General features: G+C 44.8%; 1 protein-coding gene across 3 annotated transcripts in view; it reads left to right on the plus strand.

Annotated features, from left to right (window-relative positions):
- myrf (myelin regulatory factor) overlaps window positions 1–21179 on the plus strand; it is an 86499-nt gene that overhangs the window by 8301 nt on the left and 57019 nt on the right. For all 3 annotated transcript variants that reach the window (XM_064929093.1, XM_064929094.1, XM_064929096.1), the window contains exons 2-4: window positions 13503–13593; window positions 14180–14470; window positions 20238–20299. In XM_064929093.1, coding sequence (XP_064785165.1) covers window positions 13503–13593; window positions 14180–14470; window positions 20238–20299 — 444 coding nt within the window. The remainder of the gene's footprint in view (window positions 1–13502; window positions 13594–14179; window positions 14471–20237; window positions 20300–21179) is intronic.

Below are 21179 nucleotides of genomic sequence, written 5' to 3' on the forward strand. Positions count from 1 at the left end.
ATTATAATGAGTCTCACTGACTGGACGAGGTACGTAGTGACAGATATATTATAATGAGTCTCACTGACTGGACGAGGTACGTAGTGACAGATATATTATATAATGAGTCTCATTGACTGGACGAGGTACGTAGTGACAGATATATTATAATGAGTCTCACTGACTGGACGAGGTACGTAGTGACAGATATATTATAATGAGTCTCACTGACTGGACGAGGTACGTCGTGACAGATATATTATAATGAGTCTCACTGACTGGACGAGGTACGTAGTGACATATACATTATAATGAGTCTCACTGACTGGACGAGGTACGTAGTGACAGATATATTATAATGAGTCTCACTGACTGGACGAGGTACGTAGTGACATATACATTATAATGAGTCTCACTGACTGGACGAGTACTACGTAGTGACAGATATATTATAATGAGTCTCACTGACTGACGAGGTACGTAGTGACAGATATATTATAATGAGTCTCACTGACTGGACGAAGTACGTAGTGACAGATATATTATAATGAGTCTCATTGACTGGACTCAGGTACGTAGTGACAGATATATTATAATGAGTCTCACTGACTGGACGAGTACGTAGTGACAGATATATTATAATGAGTCTCATTGACTGGACGAGTACGTAGTGACAGATATATTATAATGAGTCTCATTGACTGGACTCAGGTACGTAGTGACAGATATATTATAATGAGTCTCACTGACTGGACGAGGTACGTAGTGACAGATATATTATAATGAGTCTCACTGACTGGACGAGGTACGTAGTGACAGATATATTATAATGAGTCTCACTGACTGGACAGGTACTAGTGACAGATATATTATAATGAGTCTCACTGACTGGACGAGGTACGTAGTGACAGATATATTATAATGAGTCTTATTGACTGGACGAGGTACGTAGTGACAGATATATTATAATGAGTCTCACTGACTGGACGAGGTACGTAGTGACAGATATATTATAATGAGTCTCACTGACTGGACGAGGTACGTAGTGACAGATATATTATAATGAGTCTCACTGACTGGACTCAGGTACATAGTGACAGATATATTATAATGAGTCTCACTGACTGGACGAGGTACGTAGTGACAGATATATTATAATGAGTCTTATTGACTGGACGAGGTACGTAGTGACAGATATATTATAATGAGTCTCACTGACTGGACTCAGGTACATAGTGACAGATACTTTATAATGAGTCTCACTGACTGGACGAGGTACGTAGTGACAGATATATTATAATGAGTCTCACTGACTGGACGAGGTACGTAGTGACAGATATATTATAATGAGTCTCATTGACTGGACGAGTACGTAGTGACAGATATATTATAATGAGTCTCACTGACTGGACGAGGTACGTAGTGACATATATATTATAATGAGTCTCACTGACTGGACGAGGTACGTAGTGACATATATATTATAATGAGTCTCACTGACTGGACTCAGGTACATAGTGACAGATATATTATAATGAGTCTCACTGACTGGACGAGGTACGTAGTGACAGATATATTATAATGAGTCTCATTGACTGGACGAGGTACGTAGTGACAGATATATTATAATGAGTCTCACTGACTGGACGAGGTACGTAGTGACATATATATTATAATGAGTCTCACTGACTGGACGAGGTACGTAGTGACAGATATATTATAATGAGTCTCATTGACTGGACGAGGTACGTAGTGACATATATATTATAATGAGTCTCACTGACTGGACGAGGTACGTAGTGACAGATATATTATAATGAGTCTCATTGACTGGACGAGGTACGTAGTGACAGATATATTATAATGAGTCTCACTGACTGGACGAGGTACGTAGTGACAGATATATTATAATGAGTCTCATTGACTGGACGAGGTACGTAGTGACAGATATATTATAATGAGTCTCATTGACTGGACTCAGGTACGTAGTGACAGATATATTATAATGAGTCTCATTGACTGGACGAGGTACGTAGTGACAGATATATTATAATGAGTCTCACTGACTGGACGAGGTACGTAGTGACATATATATTATAATGAGTCTCACTGACTGGACGAGGTACGTAGTGACATATATATTATAATGAGTCTCACTGACTGGACGAGGTACGTAGTGACAGATATATTATAATGAGTCTCACTGACTGGACGAGTACGTAGTGACAGATATATTATAATGAGTCTCACTGACTGGACGAGGTACGTAGTGACAGATATATTATAATGAGTCTCATTGACTGGACTCAGGTGTCGTAGTGACAGATATATTATAATGAGTCTCACTGACTGGACGAGGTACGTAGTGACAGATATATTATAATGAGTCTCATTGACTGGACGAGGTCTCGTAGTGACAGATATATTATAATGAGTCTCATTGACTGGACTCAGGTACGTAGTGACAGATATATTATAATGAGTCTTATTGACTGGACGAGGTACGTAGTGACAGATATATTATAATGAGTCTCACTGACTGGACGAGGTACGTAGTGACAGATATATTATAATGAGTCTCACTGACTGGACGAGGTACGTAGTGACAGATATATTATAATGAGTCTCACTGACTGGACGAGGTACGTAGTGACAGATATATTATAATGAGTCTCACTGACTGGACGTCGTAGTGACAGATATATTATAATGAGTCTCACTGTCTGGACGAGGTACGTAGTGACATATATATTATAATGAGTCTCACTGACTGGACGAGGTACGTAGTGACATATATATTATAATGAGTCTCACTGACTGGACGAGGTACGTAGTGACAGATATATTATAATGAGTCTCACTGACTGGACGAGGTACGTAGTGACAGATATATTATAATGAGTCTCATTGACTGGACGAGGTACGTAGTGACAGATATATTATAATGAGTCTCATTGACTGGACGAGGTACGTAGTGACAGATATATTATAATGAGTCTCATTGACTGGACGAGGTACGTAGTGACAGATATATTATAATGAGTCTCACTGACTGGACGAGGTACGTAGTGACAGATATATTATAATGAGTCTCACTGACTGGACGAGGTACGTAGTGACATATATATTATAATGAGTCTCACTGACTGGACTCAGGTACGTAGTGACATATATATTATAATGAGTCTCATTGACTGGACGAGGTACGTAGTGACAGATATATTATAATGAGTCTCATTGACTGGACGAGGTACGTAGTGACAGATATATTATAATGAGTCTCACTGACTGGACGAGGTACGTAGTGACAGATATATTATAATGAGTCTCACTGACTGGACGAGGGTACGTAGTGACAGATATATTATAATGAGTCTCATTGACTGGACTCAGGTACGTAGTGACAGATATATTATAATGAGTCTCATTGACTGGACGAGGTACGTAGTGACAGATATATTATAATGAGTCTCACTGACTGGACGAGGTACGTAGTGACAGATATATTATAATGAGTCTCATTGACTGGACGAGGTACGTAGTGACAGATATATTATAATGAGTCTCATTGACTGGACGAGGTACGTAGTGACAGATATATTATAATGAGTCTCATTGACTGGACGAGGTACGTAGTGACAGATATATTATAATGAGTCTCACTGACTGGACTCAGGTACGTAGTGACAGATATACTATAATGAGTCTCACTGACTGGACTCAGGTACGTCGTGACAAATATACTATAAGGAGAAAATACTTTTGAATGGTGAGACATGTTGGACCATTTTATGACGATGACAATACTGGTTACGCAAAATAGACCTCTCGTTAATTAAATCTCTTGTTAAATACACCTCTCATTAAATACACCTCTCTTTCTATAAACATCTCGTTAAATACACCTCTTGTCGTGATTCAGGGCAGCTCATTCTCCAGGCCCTGAGAGCTATAGGGTGGAAGGTTAGTGTAGTGTAATGTAGTGCGGGCAGTCGTTTGGCTCAGAGTCTCATGGTTCGTGGTTTACTGCTGGTCTGTGTATGGCCGCTAGAGGAATGCATTGTTTAGGACCAGCCAGGCTTACCAAGCTCACAGAGGTTGTTTTATTTTCCACCTTTACAGCTTTCTGATCACGTGACATGTCAGTACTACTGGGCACAGTAATCTCTCTGGTCTACAAATGTTTGTTGCGTCGATATGGTACTTTTTAGGGATGATGTGTGAAGGAATAAGGATACTGTTGGACATATTGCTCTTTATGCATAGAACTCGTAGGTCTACTACTACCACTACTATCAGAGTACTATCAGAGTACTATCAGAGTACTATCGCAGAGTACTATCATAGTACTATCGCAGAGTACTATCAGAGTACTATCGTAGAGTACTATCGTAGTACTATCAGACTACTATTGTAGAGTACTATCGGAGTACTATCATAGTACTATCGCAGAATACTATTGTAGTACTATCGTAGAGTACTATCAGACTACTATTGTAGAGTACTATCGGAGTACTATCAGACTACTATTGTAGAGTACTATCGGAGTACTATCATAGTACTATCGCAGAGTACTATCGTAGAGTACTATCAGAGTACTATCAGAGTACTATCATAGAATACTATCGGAGTACTATCAGACTACTATTGTAGAGTACTATCGGAGTACTATCATAGTACTATCGCAGAATACTATTGTAGAGTACTATCAGAGTACTATCAGACTACTATCGTAGAGTACTATCGCAGAGTACTATCATAGTACTATCATACTATCAGAGTACTATCAGCAGTACTATCAGAGTACTATCAGAGTACTATCGTAGAGTACTATCAGAGTACTATCAGAGTACTATCATAGAATACTATCAGATACTATCAGAGTACTATCAGAGTACTATCATAGTACTATCGCAGAGTACTATCAGAGTACTATCAGAGTACTATCAGAGTACTATCAGAGTACTATCATAGTACTATCGCAGAGTACTATCAGAGTACTATCAGACTACTATCGTAGAGTACTATCGCAGAGTACTATCATAGTACTATCGCAGAGTACTATCAGAGTACTATCAGAGTACTATCAGAGTACTATCATAGTACTATCGCAGAGTACTATCAGAGTACTATCAGAGTACTATCAGAGTACTATCAGAGTACTATCATAGTACTATCGCAGAGTACTATCAGAGTACTATCAGAGTACTATCGTAGAGTACTATCGTACTCTTCACCCCTCCCCTCCTCTGAACCCCCCCAAGTCAATGGCATGCTGTCTCTACCTTTCTTTCATTCCCTACTCTCTCTTCACTCTCTTTCTCTCTGTCTCTCTCGTTCCCTCTCTCCCTCTCCTAATCCTTGGAGCCAGGTCGGCCAGCCCGGTGTGCCGGGTGCTACGTGTGGCGAACTGGTACAGCCCTGTCTCATGACTGGACTGGGGAGTAATCCCCATTACAACACACACACACACACACACACACACACACACACACACACACACACACACACACACACACACACACACACACACACACACACACACACACACACACACACACACACACACACACACACAGTCCCACTCACATTTGTAAACCCAAATTGCGACTCTCAGGGAGGTCTCAGGAGAAAAACGGAAAGCGTTACCACGACAGCTGTAGGGAAAGAATCATATGAAAAATAGAGAGGGATTTTATCTTCTCATATTTTGGTTCAGGTGCTCCTCCTCATCTTCAACATGCTTTGGCTGCGACGTATGGTACAGTACACTGCCCTCTGACTATCTCTGTCTCTCTGACTATCTCTGTCTCTCTGACTGTCTCTGTCTGACTATCTCTGTGTGTCTGTCTTTCTGACTGTCTCTCTCTGTCTATCTCTGTGTGTCTGTCTCTCTGACGGTCTCTCTCTGTCTATCTCTGTGTGTCTGTCTTTCTGACTGTCTCTCTCTGTCTATCTCTGTGTGTCTGTCTCTCTGACGTCTCTCTCTGTCTATCTCTTTTAAAATACATCTGTGTGTCTGTCTCTCTGTCTGTTAGAGGGTTTCCTCATGTGTGTCTGTCTCTCTGTCTGTTAGGGGGTTTCCTCATGTCAATCATGTTTGTTTACATGTGTCAGTCATTTTGTTGTTATTTGTTGTTTTTTTTATATTGTTTTTCTATTGTGACTCGGGTTGTGGGACAAGTTGAGTGGAGAACGAGGAAGCTGAGATTCAGGGAACAGTTTCCGTTGAGACATTACATCTGATGAAGGACTATAGTTTACTCATGCTCCAACCATTCAGAGCTACTTCCATGACCGCTTTCTCAATATAATTCATGTAACTTGTTTAAAAAGATATATATACAAAATACAAAATGTATTTTAAAAGCTCAGCTTACTACAGACACCCTGGTTCGAATCCAGGCTGTATCACAAGCGGCTGTGATTGGGAGTCCCATAGGGCGGTGTACAGTTGGCCCAGCGTCGTCCTGGTTTGGACGGTGTATGCCGTCATTGTAAATAAGAATTTGTTCTTAACTGATTTGCCTAGTTAAATAAAGGTTAATTTAAAACATGTAAATGTTAAAATAACTTTGGAGCAAAGCTCAGGCCAGTGTGATACAGATGAATAACTAAGTCAGGCTAGTCTTGGTTGTTGTATGGTGGTAACAGTATGGTGATGACAGTATGGTGATAACAGTATGGTGATAACAGTATAGTGATGACAGTATGGTGATGACAGTATGGTGATGACAGTATAGTGATGACAGTATGGTGATAACAGTATGGTGATAACAGTATAGTGATGACAGTATGGTGATAACAGTATGGTGATGACAGTATAGTGATGACAGTATGGTGATAACAGTATGGTGATAACAGTATAGTGATAACAGTATGGTGATAACAGTATAGTGATGACAGTATGGTGATAACAGTATGGTGATGACAGTATAGTGATGACAGTATGGTGATAACAGTATGGTGATGACAGTATGGTGATGACAGTATAGTGATGACAGTATGGTGATGACAGTATGGTGATGACAGTATAGTGATGACAGTATAGTGATGACAGTATGGTGATGACAGTACGGTGATAACAGTACAGTGATAACAGTATGGTGATGACAGTATGGTGATGACAGTATGGTGATGACAGTATAGTGATGACAGTATAGTGATGACAGTATAGTGATGACAGTATGGTGATAACAGTATAGTGATAACAGTATGGTGATAACAGTATAGTGATAACAGTATGGTGATGACAGTATAGTGATGACAGTATGGTGATGACAGTATGGTGATAACAGGATGGTGATTACAGTATGGTGATAACAGTATAGTGATTACAGTATGGTGATGACAGTATGGTGATAACAGTATGGTGATAACAGTATGGTGATAACAGTATAGTGATGACAGTATGGTGATGACAGTATGGTGATGACAGTATGGTGATGACAGTATGGTGATGACAGTATGGTGATAACAGTATGGTGATAACAGTATATGACAGTGATGACAGTATGGTGATGACAGTATGGTGATAACAGTATAGTGATGACAGTATGGTGATAACAGTATAGTGATGACAGTATGGTGATAACAGTATGGTGATAACAGTATAGTGATGACAGTATGGTGATGACAGTATGGTGATGACAGTATGGTGATGACAGTATGGTGATAACAGTATGGTGATAACAGTATAGTGATGACAGTATGGTGATGACAGTATGGTGATGACAGTATAGTGATAACAGTATGGTGATAACAGTATGGTGATGACAGTATGGTGATGACAGTATAGTGATGACAGTATAGTGATGACAGTATAGTGATGACAGTATAGTGATAACAGTATGGTGATAACAGTATAGTGATGACAGTATAGTGATAACAGTATAGTGATGACAGTATGGTGATGACAGTATAGTGATGACAGTATGGTGATGACAGTATAGTGATGACAGTATAGTGATGACAGTATGGTGATGACAGTATAGACAGTATAGTGATGACAGTATGGTGATGACAGTATGGTGATGACAGTATAGTGATGACAGTATGGTGATGACAGTATAGTGATGACAGTATGGTGATGACAGTATGGTGATGACAGTATGGTGATGACAGTATAGTGATGACAGTATAGTGATTATGGTTGAAACTGTGTGTGTCATATTGACAGTCTGATGATCATAGTATGAAATTTGTGCTGCTGGGAATATAATGAATTATTAACATTTATTAAGGCACACACACACACACACACACACACACACACACACAGACATTAGATCACACACACACACACACACACACACACACACACACACACACACACACACACACACACACACACACACACACACGCAAATTAAATAATGTGCTTCTACAGAGCAGGCAGTGTTAATGCATTATACTGTGCAGTACTGTAGTCTGCTGCACTGATGATGTGTTCTGGACTGTCATTCAGTTATAATTGTATTCTCTCATACAATGGGATTGGAACTAATTCAGTGGTCATGTGGTTCGAGTCCATCCTGAGATCGGAAGGGTGGGGGTTTGATCCCCAGTCAAGTCATACCAAAGACTCTTAAAATGGTTGTCATTGGTTACTGTCCTGCTGCAGGAGAAAGATGGCTAGAAAGATCAGCAGAGAACAGATCAACAGACAAGACATTCGATCAACAGACAGACATTTGATCAACAGACAGACATTAGATCAACAGAGAACAGACATTAGATCAACAGACAGACATTAGATCAACAGAGAACAGACATTAGATCAACAGACAGACATTAGATCAACAGACAGACATTAGATCAACAGACAGACATTAGATCAACAGAGAACAGACATTCGATCAACAGACAAGACATTTGATCAACAGACAGACATTAGATCAACAGACAGTCATTAGATCAACAGACAGACATTAGATCAACAGACATTCGAACAGACATTAGATCAACAGACAAGACATTCGATCAACAGACAGACATTAGATCAACAGACAGTCATTAGATCAACAGACAGACATTAGATCAACAGAGAACAGACATTAGATCAACAGACAGACATTAGATCAACAGAGAACAGACATTAGATCAACAGACAAGACATTCGATCAACAGACAAGACATTAGATCAACAGACAGACATTTGATCAACAGACAGACATTAGATCAACAGAGAACAGACATTAGATCAACAGACAGACATTAGATCAACAGAGAACAGACATTAGATCAACAGACAGACATTCGATCAACAGACAGACATTATCAACAGTTAGATTGATGAACACACCCAGTGAAACTCTGTCATCTCCAGAAGGGGTTATTACATGTTGGACAACTGATGCATTGAAACACTGGCATAGCACACTGGCCCCCTGACCAACCACACTGCTGCTCCAGCACACTGGCCCCTGACCAACCACACTGCTGCCCCAGCACACTGGCCCCTGACCAACCACACTGCTGCCCCAGCACACTGGGGCCCCTGACCAACCACACTGCTGCCCCAGCACACTGGGGCCCCTGACCAACCACACTGCTGCCCCAGCACACTGGCCCCTGACCAACCACACTGCTGCCCCAGCACACTGGCCCCTGACCAACCACACTGCTGCCCCAGCACACTGGCCCCTGACCAACCACACTGCTGCCCCAGCACACTGGGGCCCCTGACCAACCACACTGCTGTCCCAGCACACTGGCCCCTGACCAACCACACTGCTGCCCCAGCACACTGGCCCCTGACCAACCACACTGCTGCCCCAGCACACTGGCCCCTGACCAACCACACTGCTGCCCCAGCACACCACACTGCTGGCCCCTGACCAACCACACTGCTGCCCCAGCACACTGGCCCCTGACCAACCACACTGCTGCCCCAGCACACTGGCCCCTGACCAACCACACTGCTGCCCCAGCACACTGGCCCCTGACCCCACACTGCTGCCCCAGCACACTGGCCCCTGACCAACCACACTGCTGCCCCAGCACACTGGCCCCTGACCAACCACACTGCTGCCCCAGCACACTGGCCCCTGACCAACCACACTGCTGCCCCAGCACACTGGCCCCTGACCAACCACACTGCTGCCCCAGCACACTGGCCCCTGACCAACCACACTGCTGCCCCAGCACACTGGCCCCTGACCAACCACACTGCTGCCCCAGCACACTGGCCCCTGACCAACCACACTGCTGCCCCAGCACACTGGGGCCCCTGACCAACCACACTGCTGCCCCAGCACACTGTGGCCCCCAGCACACTGACCAACCCCCCTATAATCTGAAAAGGGCAGTCTGTCTGTATAGCGGTTGTCCTGACAATCATAGCGTTGTTCCCTGTCGGGACACAGCTGGACATAGAGGGGAGCCAGGGATATGCATCTCACAGCCCTATCTAGTAACCCTCCTGTTTCAACATGTCCTAGTGATTTACTGCCCCTATACTGTAAGTTACATTATCACACAGACAACAAAAACGGACCACATTTTGTGCGACTACGGCGCAAGCAAAAGAAAATGGAAGCATGTCCTAATTTAGCGGAGCATCAAAGCAGATGTAACAGTATAAGTATATATAATTTAGACCGTCCCTCGCCCATACCCGGGCGCGACCCAGGGACCGTCGGCACACATCAACAACATTCACCCACGAAGCATCGTTACCCATCGCTCCACAAAAGTCGCGGCCCTTGCAGAGCAAAGGGAACCACTACTTCAAGGTCTCAGAGTAAGTGACGTCACCGATTGAAACACTATTTAGCGCGCACCACCGCTAACTAAGCTAGCCGTTTCACATCCGTTACACGGACACCACTCTAGTATCCACACTTTCAAACTCCGATAATAACTAGTGATTTACTGCTAATTCGGACACAATATCAACGCATGAGTAGCGTCTGGATTTATGTAGTGCTCTCTTTGGATTCGGTTCCCTTCTTCTAATCCCCTGTGTTCACATCTCTCATTTTATCTATCATCTACAATGTGCAGTTACTCATTTTAGTTTCAGAGCTTTTTTTTGTTTATCACTTCCTTTCCCAATCGCTCCCATTCCTTCATCTCTCTCTCTCTCTCTCTCTCTCTCTTTCTTTCACTCACTCACTCACTCACTCTCTCATTCTCTCACTCTCTCACTCTCTCACTCTCTCACTCACTCTCTCTCACTCTCTCACTCTCTCACTTACTCACTCACTCACTCACTCACTCACTCATATATATCCTTCTGTATCCCCTGTCTGTCTCCAACCACCCCACTCCCTCTTCGTTATCAGTCCTGCCAGTCTGAATTTACAGCCAGTTTGGGCAGGGTGCACATCTGGTCTTTATTTAAGTGAAAACCATCCTCTTCCTTCCCCTCTCATTCTCTCTTCCTCCTTTCCTCTTCCTCTCCCCCTCTTCTCCTGCTCCTCCTCCTCTCATTCGGTCATTCTCATCCTCCCCCCTTGGCTCTGGCATGTATTCACGAACCTTGTCCTGCCAAGAATTGCCGAAGAACTTTTCATCTGAAGACACTCCATCTATAATCTCTAATTGTTTTTACACTCCATCTTGCTGTCATCAAACACATGCTGATGTGATCCAGCTGTATGAGAGATAAACAACAGCACTCTGTACATTTCTATGAAACTATACCACCACGCACAGAGGACGATACGAACGAGACATGGCTGCTTCTAAAGATGAGGGAAAGACCACTGAATGAGCGGCAGAGAGCGACGAGAGGAATTCAGAGGTGGCTGAGTGCTGATCAAGTGAGATGTTAAATAGCAAGGGGTTTGAAGACAGAGGGCGAAGAGAGAGAGAAAGCGACACTAACACAGACATTTTTGACATTCCGAACTGAGTAGCAGCTTCATCTATCGTGAGAGAGAGAGAGGGAGAGAGAGAGAGAGAGAGGGAGAGAGAGAGAGAGAGGGAGAGAGAGAGAGAGAGAGAGAGAGAGAGAGAGAGAGAGAGAGAGAGGGAGAGAGAGAGAGAGAGAGAGAGAGAGAGAGGAGAGAGAGAGAGAGAGAGAGAGAGAGAGAGAGAGAGAGAGAGAGAGAGAGAGAGAGAGAGAGAGAGAGAGAGAGAGAGAGAGGGAGAGAGAGAGAGACAAGTTGTCTAACCATGGCCCACCCACTGTATACCTCTTTGTGACCCCTCTCTACCCAACCTCATTCACCCATTCTTCACCTCTGTCACACTCACTCGCTTTGTTGTTGAAATCCCCTGTTGAAATAGTTTAAGTAAAATAGTGTCTGTGTGCTCTACATGCTGGTGTTTCTGAGGATTATGGGGTAGAGTCACGTGGATTCGGGGAGCTTTGTCTGAGATGGGGTGAGTACGGTCCCACGTCCCTGGATGGAGTGAGGTTGAGCTGGGTGAGAGAATAGAGGGATGAATTATTTCACACGCCAACACTTAAACCAAGCTAAAAACCATTGCTGGTGCACCCAATAGACTAGCACAATGTATAGGCTACTGATTGGTTGTTGATGAGGAAGAGGACGACGAGGAGGAGGAGGAGGAGGAATCTTCGTAGTATACTTACTATTGGTTGAAATGGACATGTCAGAATTAGTACTTTAGATGTATTTATCATTAGCGAAAATAGTTGTTTTTTTGCAGAAAAGAAATGGAACATGAAGAAGAATGTAGCGAGGTAAACTAAAGAACTGACTCATCTGAACCCAGCTGTCAGATGACCTGTCAACACCAGCCCACCCTGTCTGAACCCATCCTGTCTGAACCCAGCTGTCAGATGACCTGTCAACACCAGCCCACCCTGTCTGAACCCAACACCAGCCCACCCTGTCTGAACCCAACACCATCCCACCCTGTCTGAACCCAACACTAACCCATCCTGTCTGAACCCAACACTAATCCATCCTGATGAACCCATCCTGTCTGAACCCAATACCAACCCACCCTGTCTGAACCCAACACCAGCCCACCCTGTCTCCTGTCTGAACCCAACACTAACCCATCCTGTCTGAACCCATCCTGTCTGAGCCCATCCTGTCTGAACCCATCCTGTCTGAACCCAACACCAACCCATCCTGTCTGAACCCATCCTGTCTGAACCCATCCTGTCTGAACCCATCCTGTCTGGAACCCAACACCAACCCATCCTGTCTGAACCCATCCTGTCTGAACCCAACACCAACCCATCCTGTCTGAACCCAACACCAACCCATCCTGTCTGGACCTAACAAACACCAACCCATCCTGTCTGTACCCATCCTGTCTGAGCCCATCCTGTCTGAACCCAACACCAACCGATCATGTCTGGACTCAGACATAAGATCCAGATGGCCATAGTCTTGGTCTTAGCATTCCCAAACAGTGAAACAGAATCCAGCATCACTCTCTATGGTCTAGTTCACTCAGGTGGTACAACTGATGTACAACACATTCGCCACAACGGTTGGGAATACAATAAATATCTTGATGAGTTTGTCTGCACAACAACATTTACACAGCTCTCTCTCTCTTTTCTACTCCCCCCCTCCTCTCTCTCTCTGTAGGTCATGATATTACCAGCTCCTTGGAGCCAGCGAACATTGACACCAGTATTCTGGAGGACTACATCAGTAAGGAGGACGACAGCACTGACATGTGAGTAGCTCAGAGGAAACGGTATAAAACGTTTTGTAATTGAAAACTTAAATTAGGTTTTTCTTATTGGACAGGTCCAGGTATTCCCTCGCTGTTTCAGTCAGTTTTCATCCTTTTGGTGCCTAATGAACCACACCTGTCTGGGTTGTCTGTCATTGTCATGCCAAACAACCACAGGAGTTAGCTACAACACAAACACATCTGTGACCAACTTATCAATGCGACCAAACAACAAGTATGTCTAACCAGGGTAGCGTTTATGAGGTATCAAATGGGGGAAAAAATGTGCTGAAAAAGGGACTGGATTTGTCCAACAAAAAACATAGGTTTTTGTTTTCCGTTGCAAAACGCTTTAAAACGTTTTCAATTGAGTGCCCTGATAAACACGACCCACCTCAACACACAATAACCAATTGATAACATGATATTCTAGGGACATTTCCAATTGAACACAATCACATGGTTGTCTGACGTAGCTACTTTTAGATGAATGACTAAGTCTGGATAAGAACGGCAGCTAAAAGATCAAAATGTAAAAGATGTAAATATATAATATATATATATATTCTCCTCTGTGTTTCCCCAGCTGTTTTTCTGAGGTCCATAGCGGTGCCCCAGGGCCTAACTCTTACTCATCACCCCAAGCCGGAGTTTCCTCTTCTGGGGGTGGTTTGCAGTGTGGCGTGAACCCCCCTATCCCCCTCCGTCAGGGAAACCCCCACTCCCTCCCCCAGCCCTGCCAAACCCCCTACCCCCCAACCCTGGGCCTGCTGAGACACAACAACTACCCCTGCCTGGGGCAACACAACCACCAGCAGAACCACCAGCAGCAGCAGGACCACATCAAGCCTGAACACAGAGGACACTACGCACCAGGGTGAGCTGGCGGGATGGGGGACATGGTGAGGGTGAGAGAAGGGGTTAGGGATGTGGTTAGGGTGGGGGGAGAGGGGGAGGGAGGGAGGTCAGGGAGAAGGAGGGAGTCAAGGAGTGATGCTTAGGGTGAGGGAAAGGGAGTGGGTGATGGTGATGGTGAGGGAAAGGGAGTTGGTGATGGTGAGTGTGAGGGTTAGGGAGTGGGTGATGGTTAGGGTGAGGGAAAGGGAAAGGAGTGGGTGATGGTGAAGGAAAGGGAGTGGGTGATGGTGAGGGTGAGGGTTAGGGAGTGGGTGATGGTGATGGTGAGGTTTAGGGTGAGGGAAAGGGAGTGGGTGATGGTGATGGTGAGGGAAAGGGAGTGGGTGATGGTGAGGGTGAGGGGAAGGGAGTGGGTGATGGTGGGGGTGAGGGAAAGGGAGTGGGAGATAGTGGGGGTGAGGGAAAGGGAGTGGGTGATGGTGAGGGTTAGGGTGAGGGAAAGGGAGTGGGTGATGGTGGGGGTGAGGGAAAGGGAGTGGGTGATGGTTAGGGTGAGGGAAAGGGAGTGGGTGATGGTGGGGGTTAGGGTGAGGGAAAGGGAAAGGGAAAGGGAGTGGGTGATGGTTAGGGTGAGGGAAAGGGAGTGGGTGATGGTTAGGGTGAGGGAAAGGGAGTGGGAGTGGGTGATGGTTAGGGTGAGGGAAAGGGAAAGGGAGTGGGAGTGGGTGATGGTTAGGGTGAGGGAAAGGGAGTGGGTGATGGTGAGGGTTAGGGTGAGGGAAAGGGAGTAGGTGATGGTTCGGGTGAGGGAAAGGGAGTGGGTGATGGTGAGGGCGAGGGTGAGGGAAAGGGAAAGGGAGTGGGTGATGGTTAGGGTGAGGGAAAGGGAAAGGGAGTGGGTGAGGGTGAGGTGTCTGGGACTATAAATGGATAGATGGATGATGGGGAATGGTAGGCAACAGAAACTGACATGTTGGAATTATAGAGCAAGATGACAGATTATGCTACTACAGTATGTGGACACCTGCTAGTTGAACATCTCATGGGCATTAATATAGAGTTGGTCTCCTCTTTGCTGCTATAACAGCCTCCACTCTTCTGGGAAGGCTTTCCACTAGATGTTGGAACATTGCTGCTATAACAGCCTCCACTCTTCTGGGAAGGGTTTCCACTAGATGTTGGAACATTTCTGCTATAACAGCCTCCACTCTTCTGGGAAGGCTTTCCACTAGATGTTGGAACATTTCTGCTATAACAGCCTCCACTCTTCTGGGAAGGCTTTCCACTAGATGTTGGAACATTGCTGCTATAACAGCCTCCACTCTTCTGGGAAGGTTGGAACATTTCCAGCCTCCAGATGTTGGAACATTGGGAAGGCTGCTATAACAGCCTCCACTCTTCTGGGAAGGCTTTCCACTAGATGTTGGAACATTTCTGCTATAACAGCCTCCACTCTTCTGGGAAGGCTTTCCACTAGATGTTGGAACATTGCTGCTATAACAACCTCCACTCTTCTGGGAAGGCTTTCCACTAGATGTTGGAACATTGCTGCTAGATGATGGAACATTGCCGCTATAACAGCCTCCACTCTTCTGGGAAGGCTTTCCACTAGATGTTGGATCATTGCTGCTATAACAGCCTCCACTCGTCTGGGAAGGGTTTCCACTAGATGTTGGAACATTGCTGCTATAACAGCCTCCACTCTTCTGGGAAGGCTTTCCACTAGATGTTGGAACATTGCTGCTATAACAGCCTCCACTCTTCTGGGAAGGCTTTCCACTAGATGTTGGAACATTGCCGCTATAACAGCCTCCACTCTTCTGGGAAGGCTTTCCACTAGATGTTGGAACATTGCTGCTATAACAGCCTCCACTCTTCTGGGAAGGCTTTCCACTAGATGTTGGAACATTGCTGCTATAACAGCCTCCACTCTTCTGGGAAGGCTTTCCACTAGATGTTGGAACATTGCTGCTATAACAGCCTCCACTCTTCTGGGAAGGCTTTCCACTAGATGTTGGAACATTGCTGCTATAACAGCCTCCACTCTTCTGGGAAGGCTTTCCACTAGATGTTGGAACATTGCTGCTATAAGCAGCCTCCTCTCCACTTCTGGGAAGGCTTTCCACTAGATGTTGGAACATTGCTGCTATAACAGCCTCCACTCTTCTGGGAAGGCTTTCCACTAGATGTTGGAACATTGCTGCTATAACAGCCTCCTCTTTTCTGGGAAGGCTTTCCACTAGATGTTGGAACATTGCTGCTATAGCAGCCTCCACTCTTCTGGGAAGGCTTTCCACTAGATGTTGGAACATTGCTGCTATAGCAGCCTCCACTCTTCTGGGAAGGCTTTCCACTAGATGTTGGAACATTGCTGCTATAACAGCCTCCACTCTTCTGGGAAGGCTTTCCACTAGATGATGGAACATTGCTGCTACAGCAGCCTCCACTCTTCTGGGAAGGCTTTCCACTAGCATTGCTGCTCCACTCTTCTGGAAAGGCTTTCCACTAGATGATGGAACATTGCAGCGGGGACTTGCTTCCTTTCAGCCACAAGAACATTAGTGAGGTCGGGCACTGATGTTGAGTGATTTGGCCTGGCTCGCAGTTGGCGTTCCAATTCATCCCGAAGGTGTCCGATGGAGTTGAGGTCAGGGCTCTGTGAAACCAATTTCAAGAATCTCCCAATGAACAGTTCTTGTGCTGACGTTGCTTCCAGGAAGTTTGGAAGTTTGGAACTCGGTACTGAATGTTGTAACCGAGGACAGACGATTTCTACCCGCTATGAGCTTCAGCACTCAGAGGTCCCATTCTGTAAGCTTGTGGCCTACCACTTTCGGCTGAGCCATTGTTGCTCCTAGAAGTTTCCACTTCACAATAACAGTACTTACAGTTGACCGGGGCAGCTCTAGCAGGCCAGACATTTGGCAAACTAACTTGTTGTAAAGGTGGCATCCTATGACGGTGCCACGTTGAAAGTCACTGAGCTCTTTACTAAGGCCCTTCTACTGCCAATGCTTGTTTATGGAGATTGCATGGCTGTGTGCTCGATTTTATACACCTGTCAGCAACAGGTGTGGATGAAATAGCCGAATCCACTAATTTGGAGGGGTGTCCACATACTTTTGTATATACATTGCACTTGTAAATGATTCAGACCCCTTTTTTTTTTACTTTACAGATTTACTATATTTATATTATATTATTATATTATAGATTTACTAGATTCAATAAACAACATCCTTCATCTACACACAATACCTGTCACACCCTGACCATAGTTTGCTTTGTATGTTTCTATGTTTTGTTTGGTCAGGGTGTGATCTGAGTGGGCGTTCTATGTTTCATGTCTAGTTTGTCTAGTTCTACGTTTGGCCTGATATGGTTCTCAATCAGAGGCAGGTGTTAGTCATTGTCTCTGATTGTCTCTGATTGGGAACCATATTTAGGTAGCCTGTTTGGTGTTGGTTTTTGTTGGTGATTGTCCTTGTTTCTGTCTCTGTGTTACTTTGCACCAGTAGAGGCTGTTTCGGTTTTCGTGTGACGTGTGTTGTTTTCGTATTGATTCGTGTTTTCAGTTTCATTAAAATATTAATCTAAATAGCCACGCCGCATTTTGGTCCGACTCTCCTTCACATAAAGAAAACCGTTACAATACCCCATAATGACAAAGGTAAAACAGGTTTTTAGAAATGCTTGCAAAAACAGAAAATCCTAATTTACGTAAAAATGCATACCTTTTGCTATGACACTCAAAATTGAGCTCAGGTGCATCCTGTTTCCATTGATCATCCTTGAGATGCTTCTACAACTTGATTGGAGTCCACCTTTGGTAAATTAAATTGATTGAACATGATTTGGAAAGGCACACACCGGTCTATATAAGGTCCCACAGTTGACAGGTGCATGTCAGAGCAAAAACCAAGCCATGAGGTTGAAGAAATTGTCCGTAGAGCGTCGAGACAGGATTGTGTCAAGGCACAGATCTGGGGAAGGGTACCAAAACATTTCTGCAGCATTGAAGGTCCCCAAGAACACATCGGCCTCCATCATTCTTAAATGGAAGAAGTTTGGAACCACCAAGACTCTTCCTAGAGCTGGCCACCCGGCCAAACTGAGCAATCGTGGGAAAAGGGCCTTGGTCAGGGAGGTGACCAAGAACCCGATGGTCACTCTAACAGAGCTCCAGAGTTCATCTGTGGAGATGGGAGAACAACTATCTCTGCAGCACTCCACCAATCAGGCCTTTATGGTAGAGTGGCCAGATGGAAACCACTCCTCAGTAGAAGGCACATGACAGGCCGCTTAGAGTTTGCCAAAAGGCACCTAAAGGACTCTGACCACGAGAAACAAGATTCTCAGGTCTGATGAAGATTGAACTCAATGGCTTGAATACCAAAGTGTCACTTCTGGAGGAAACCAAGCACCATCCCTACAGTGAAGCATGGTGGTGGCAGCAGCATGCTGTGGGGATGTTTTTCAGTTGCAGGGACTGGGAGACTAGTCAGGATCGAGGGGCGGCAGGATCGAGGGGCGGCAGGGTAGCCTAGTGGTTAGAGAGTTGGACTAGTAACCAGAAGGTTGCGAGTTCAAACCCCTGAGCTGTCGTTCTGCCCCTGAATAGGCAGTTAACCCACTGTTCCCAGGCCGTCATTAAAAATAAGAATTTGTTCTTAACTGACTTGCCTAGTTAAATAAAGGTAAAAAAAAAAAAACATGAACGGAGCAAAGTACTAAGAGATCCTTGATGAAAACCTGCTCCAGAACTCAGGTCCTCAGAATGGGGCGAAGGTTCACCTTCCAACAGGATAAGGACCCTAAGCACACAGCCAAGACAACGCAGGTGTGGCTTCGGGACAAGTCTCTGAATGTCCTTAAGTGGTCCAGCCAGAGCCCGGGCTTGAACCTGATCAAACATCTCTGGAGACCTGAAAATAGCTGTGCAGCGACACTCCCCATTCAACCTGACAGAGCTTGAAGAATGGGAGAAACTCCCCAAATACAGGTGTGCCAACCTTGTAGCGACATACCTACGAAGACTCAAGGCTGTAATCGCCCAAAGGTGCTTCAACAAAGCACTGAGTAAAGGATCTGAATACTTATGTAAATGTGATATTTGTCTTTATTGGCTATTGTGAGTAGATTTGATGAGGGAGGGGAAAAACAATATTCAATTTTAGAATAAGGCTATAATGCAACAAAATGTGGAAAAAGTCAAAGGGTTTGAATATTTCCTAATGCACTGTGTGTATATTATGCAACCGCATCAACCCAGTAGGCAAAATTGGTTGTAATGACATAATCTCAACCAGTTTAGCCTGCTACTTTTTGATACGTTGTAACATCAACGTGAGATACAACTTGAAAAGATAAGTCATAGTAGCTCACATTTAACCGATGAGCCAGACTCATGTCTACAATGACATGATGGTTGAGGTCTAGATTAACTAGATTCACACCATAGACACCCTTATACTAAATCCAGCTCCGTTATGTAATCAGTGCTTGAGAGCGAAGATGTGAGGAAGGCAGATATCAGAAACTAGAGTCATATTACAGAAAACAGACAGATGGCGTGGAAAGAACTCATGCAATCTATTACACAACACAATGTTGATGATTTTGCTGCGGCTCAGTATGTTATCGCCTTTCAAAAATATATAAGAGATATTTTAAAATCAAATAACTTCCGGATTGAAATGCCACATTGTACGGGCACAAGTTTTTGCATGATATAATCTGTATTGATCTATATACCAACCAATCAATATTTCTCTACTACGTTCCAGGACGCTCCCAGAGTCCCCCCCAGACTCCAGCTCTGAGCCATACTCTCCTCAGCAGGTCAATGGTAAGTCCAGCTCTGAGCCATACTCCCCTCAGCAGGTCAATGGTAAGTCCAGCTCTGAGCTGTACTCCCCTCAGCAGGTCAATGGTAAGTCCAGCTCTGAGCCGTACTCCCCTCAGCAGGTCAATGGTAAGTCCAGCTCTAAGTACCCCTCAGCAGGTCAATGGTAAGTCCAGCTCTGAGCCGTACTCCCTCAGCAGGTCAATGGTAAGTCCAGCTCTGAGCCATACTCCCTCAGCAGGTCAATGGTAAGTCCAGCTCTCAGCAGGTCAATGGTAAGTCCAGCTCTGAGCCGTACCCCTCAGCAGGTCAATGGTAAGTCCAGCTCTGTCCCTCAGCAGGTCAATGGTAAGTCCAGCTCTGAGCCGTACTCCCCTCAGCAGGTCAATGGTAAGTCCAGCTCTGAGCCATACTCCCTCAGCAGGTCAATGGTAAGTCCATCTCTGAGCCGTCTCCCTCAGCAGGTCAATGGTAAGTCCAGCTCTGAGCCATACCCCCTCAGCAGGTCAATGGTAAGTCCAGCTCTGAGCTGGACTCCCCTCAGCAGGTCAATGGTAAGTGTTGATGGACTCCCTAGCAGGGGTTAGTGTTGATGGACTAGAGGATACGGTGTTGATGGACTAGAGGATACGGTGTTGATGGACTAGAGGATACGGTGTTGATGGACTAGAGGATATGGTGTTGGGGTTGATGGACTAAAGGATATGGTGTTGATGGACTAGAGGATATGGTGTTGGGGTTGATGGACTAAAGGATATGGTGTTGATGGACTAGAGGATATGGTGTTGGGGTTGATGGACTAAAGGATATGGGGTTGATGGACTAGTAAAGGATACGGTGTTGGGGTTGATGGACTAGAGGATATGGGGTTGATAGACTAGAG

This window comes from Oncorhynchus masou, chromosome 22 (genome assembly GCF_036934945.1).
Source record: "Oncorhynchus masou masou isolate Uvic2021 chromosome 22, UVic_Omas_1.1, whole genome shotgun sequence".
NCBI lineage: Eukaryota > Metazoa > Chordata > Actinopteri > Salmoniformes > Salmonidae > Oncorhynchus > Oncorhynchus masou.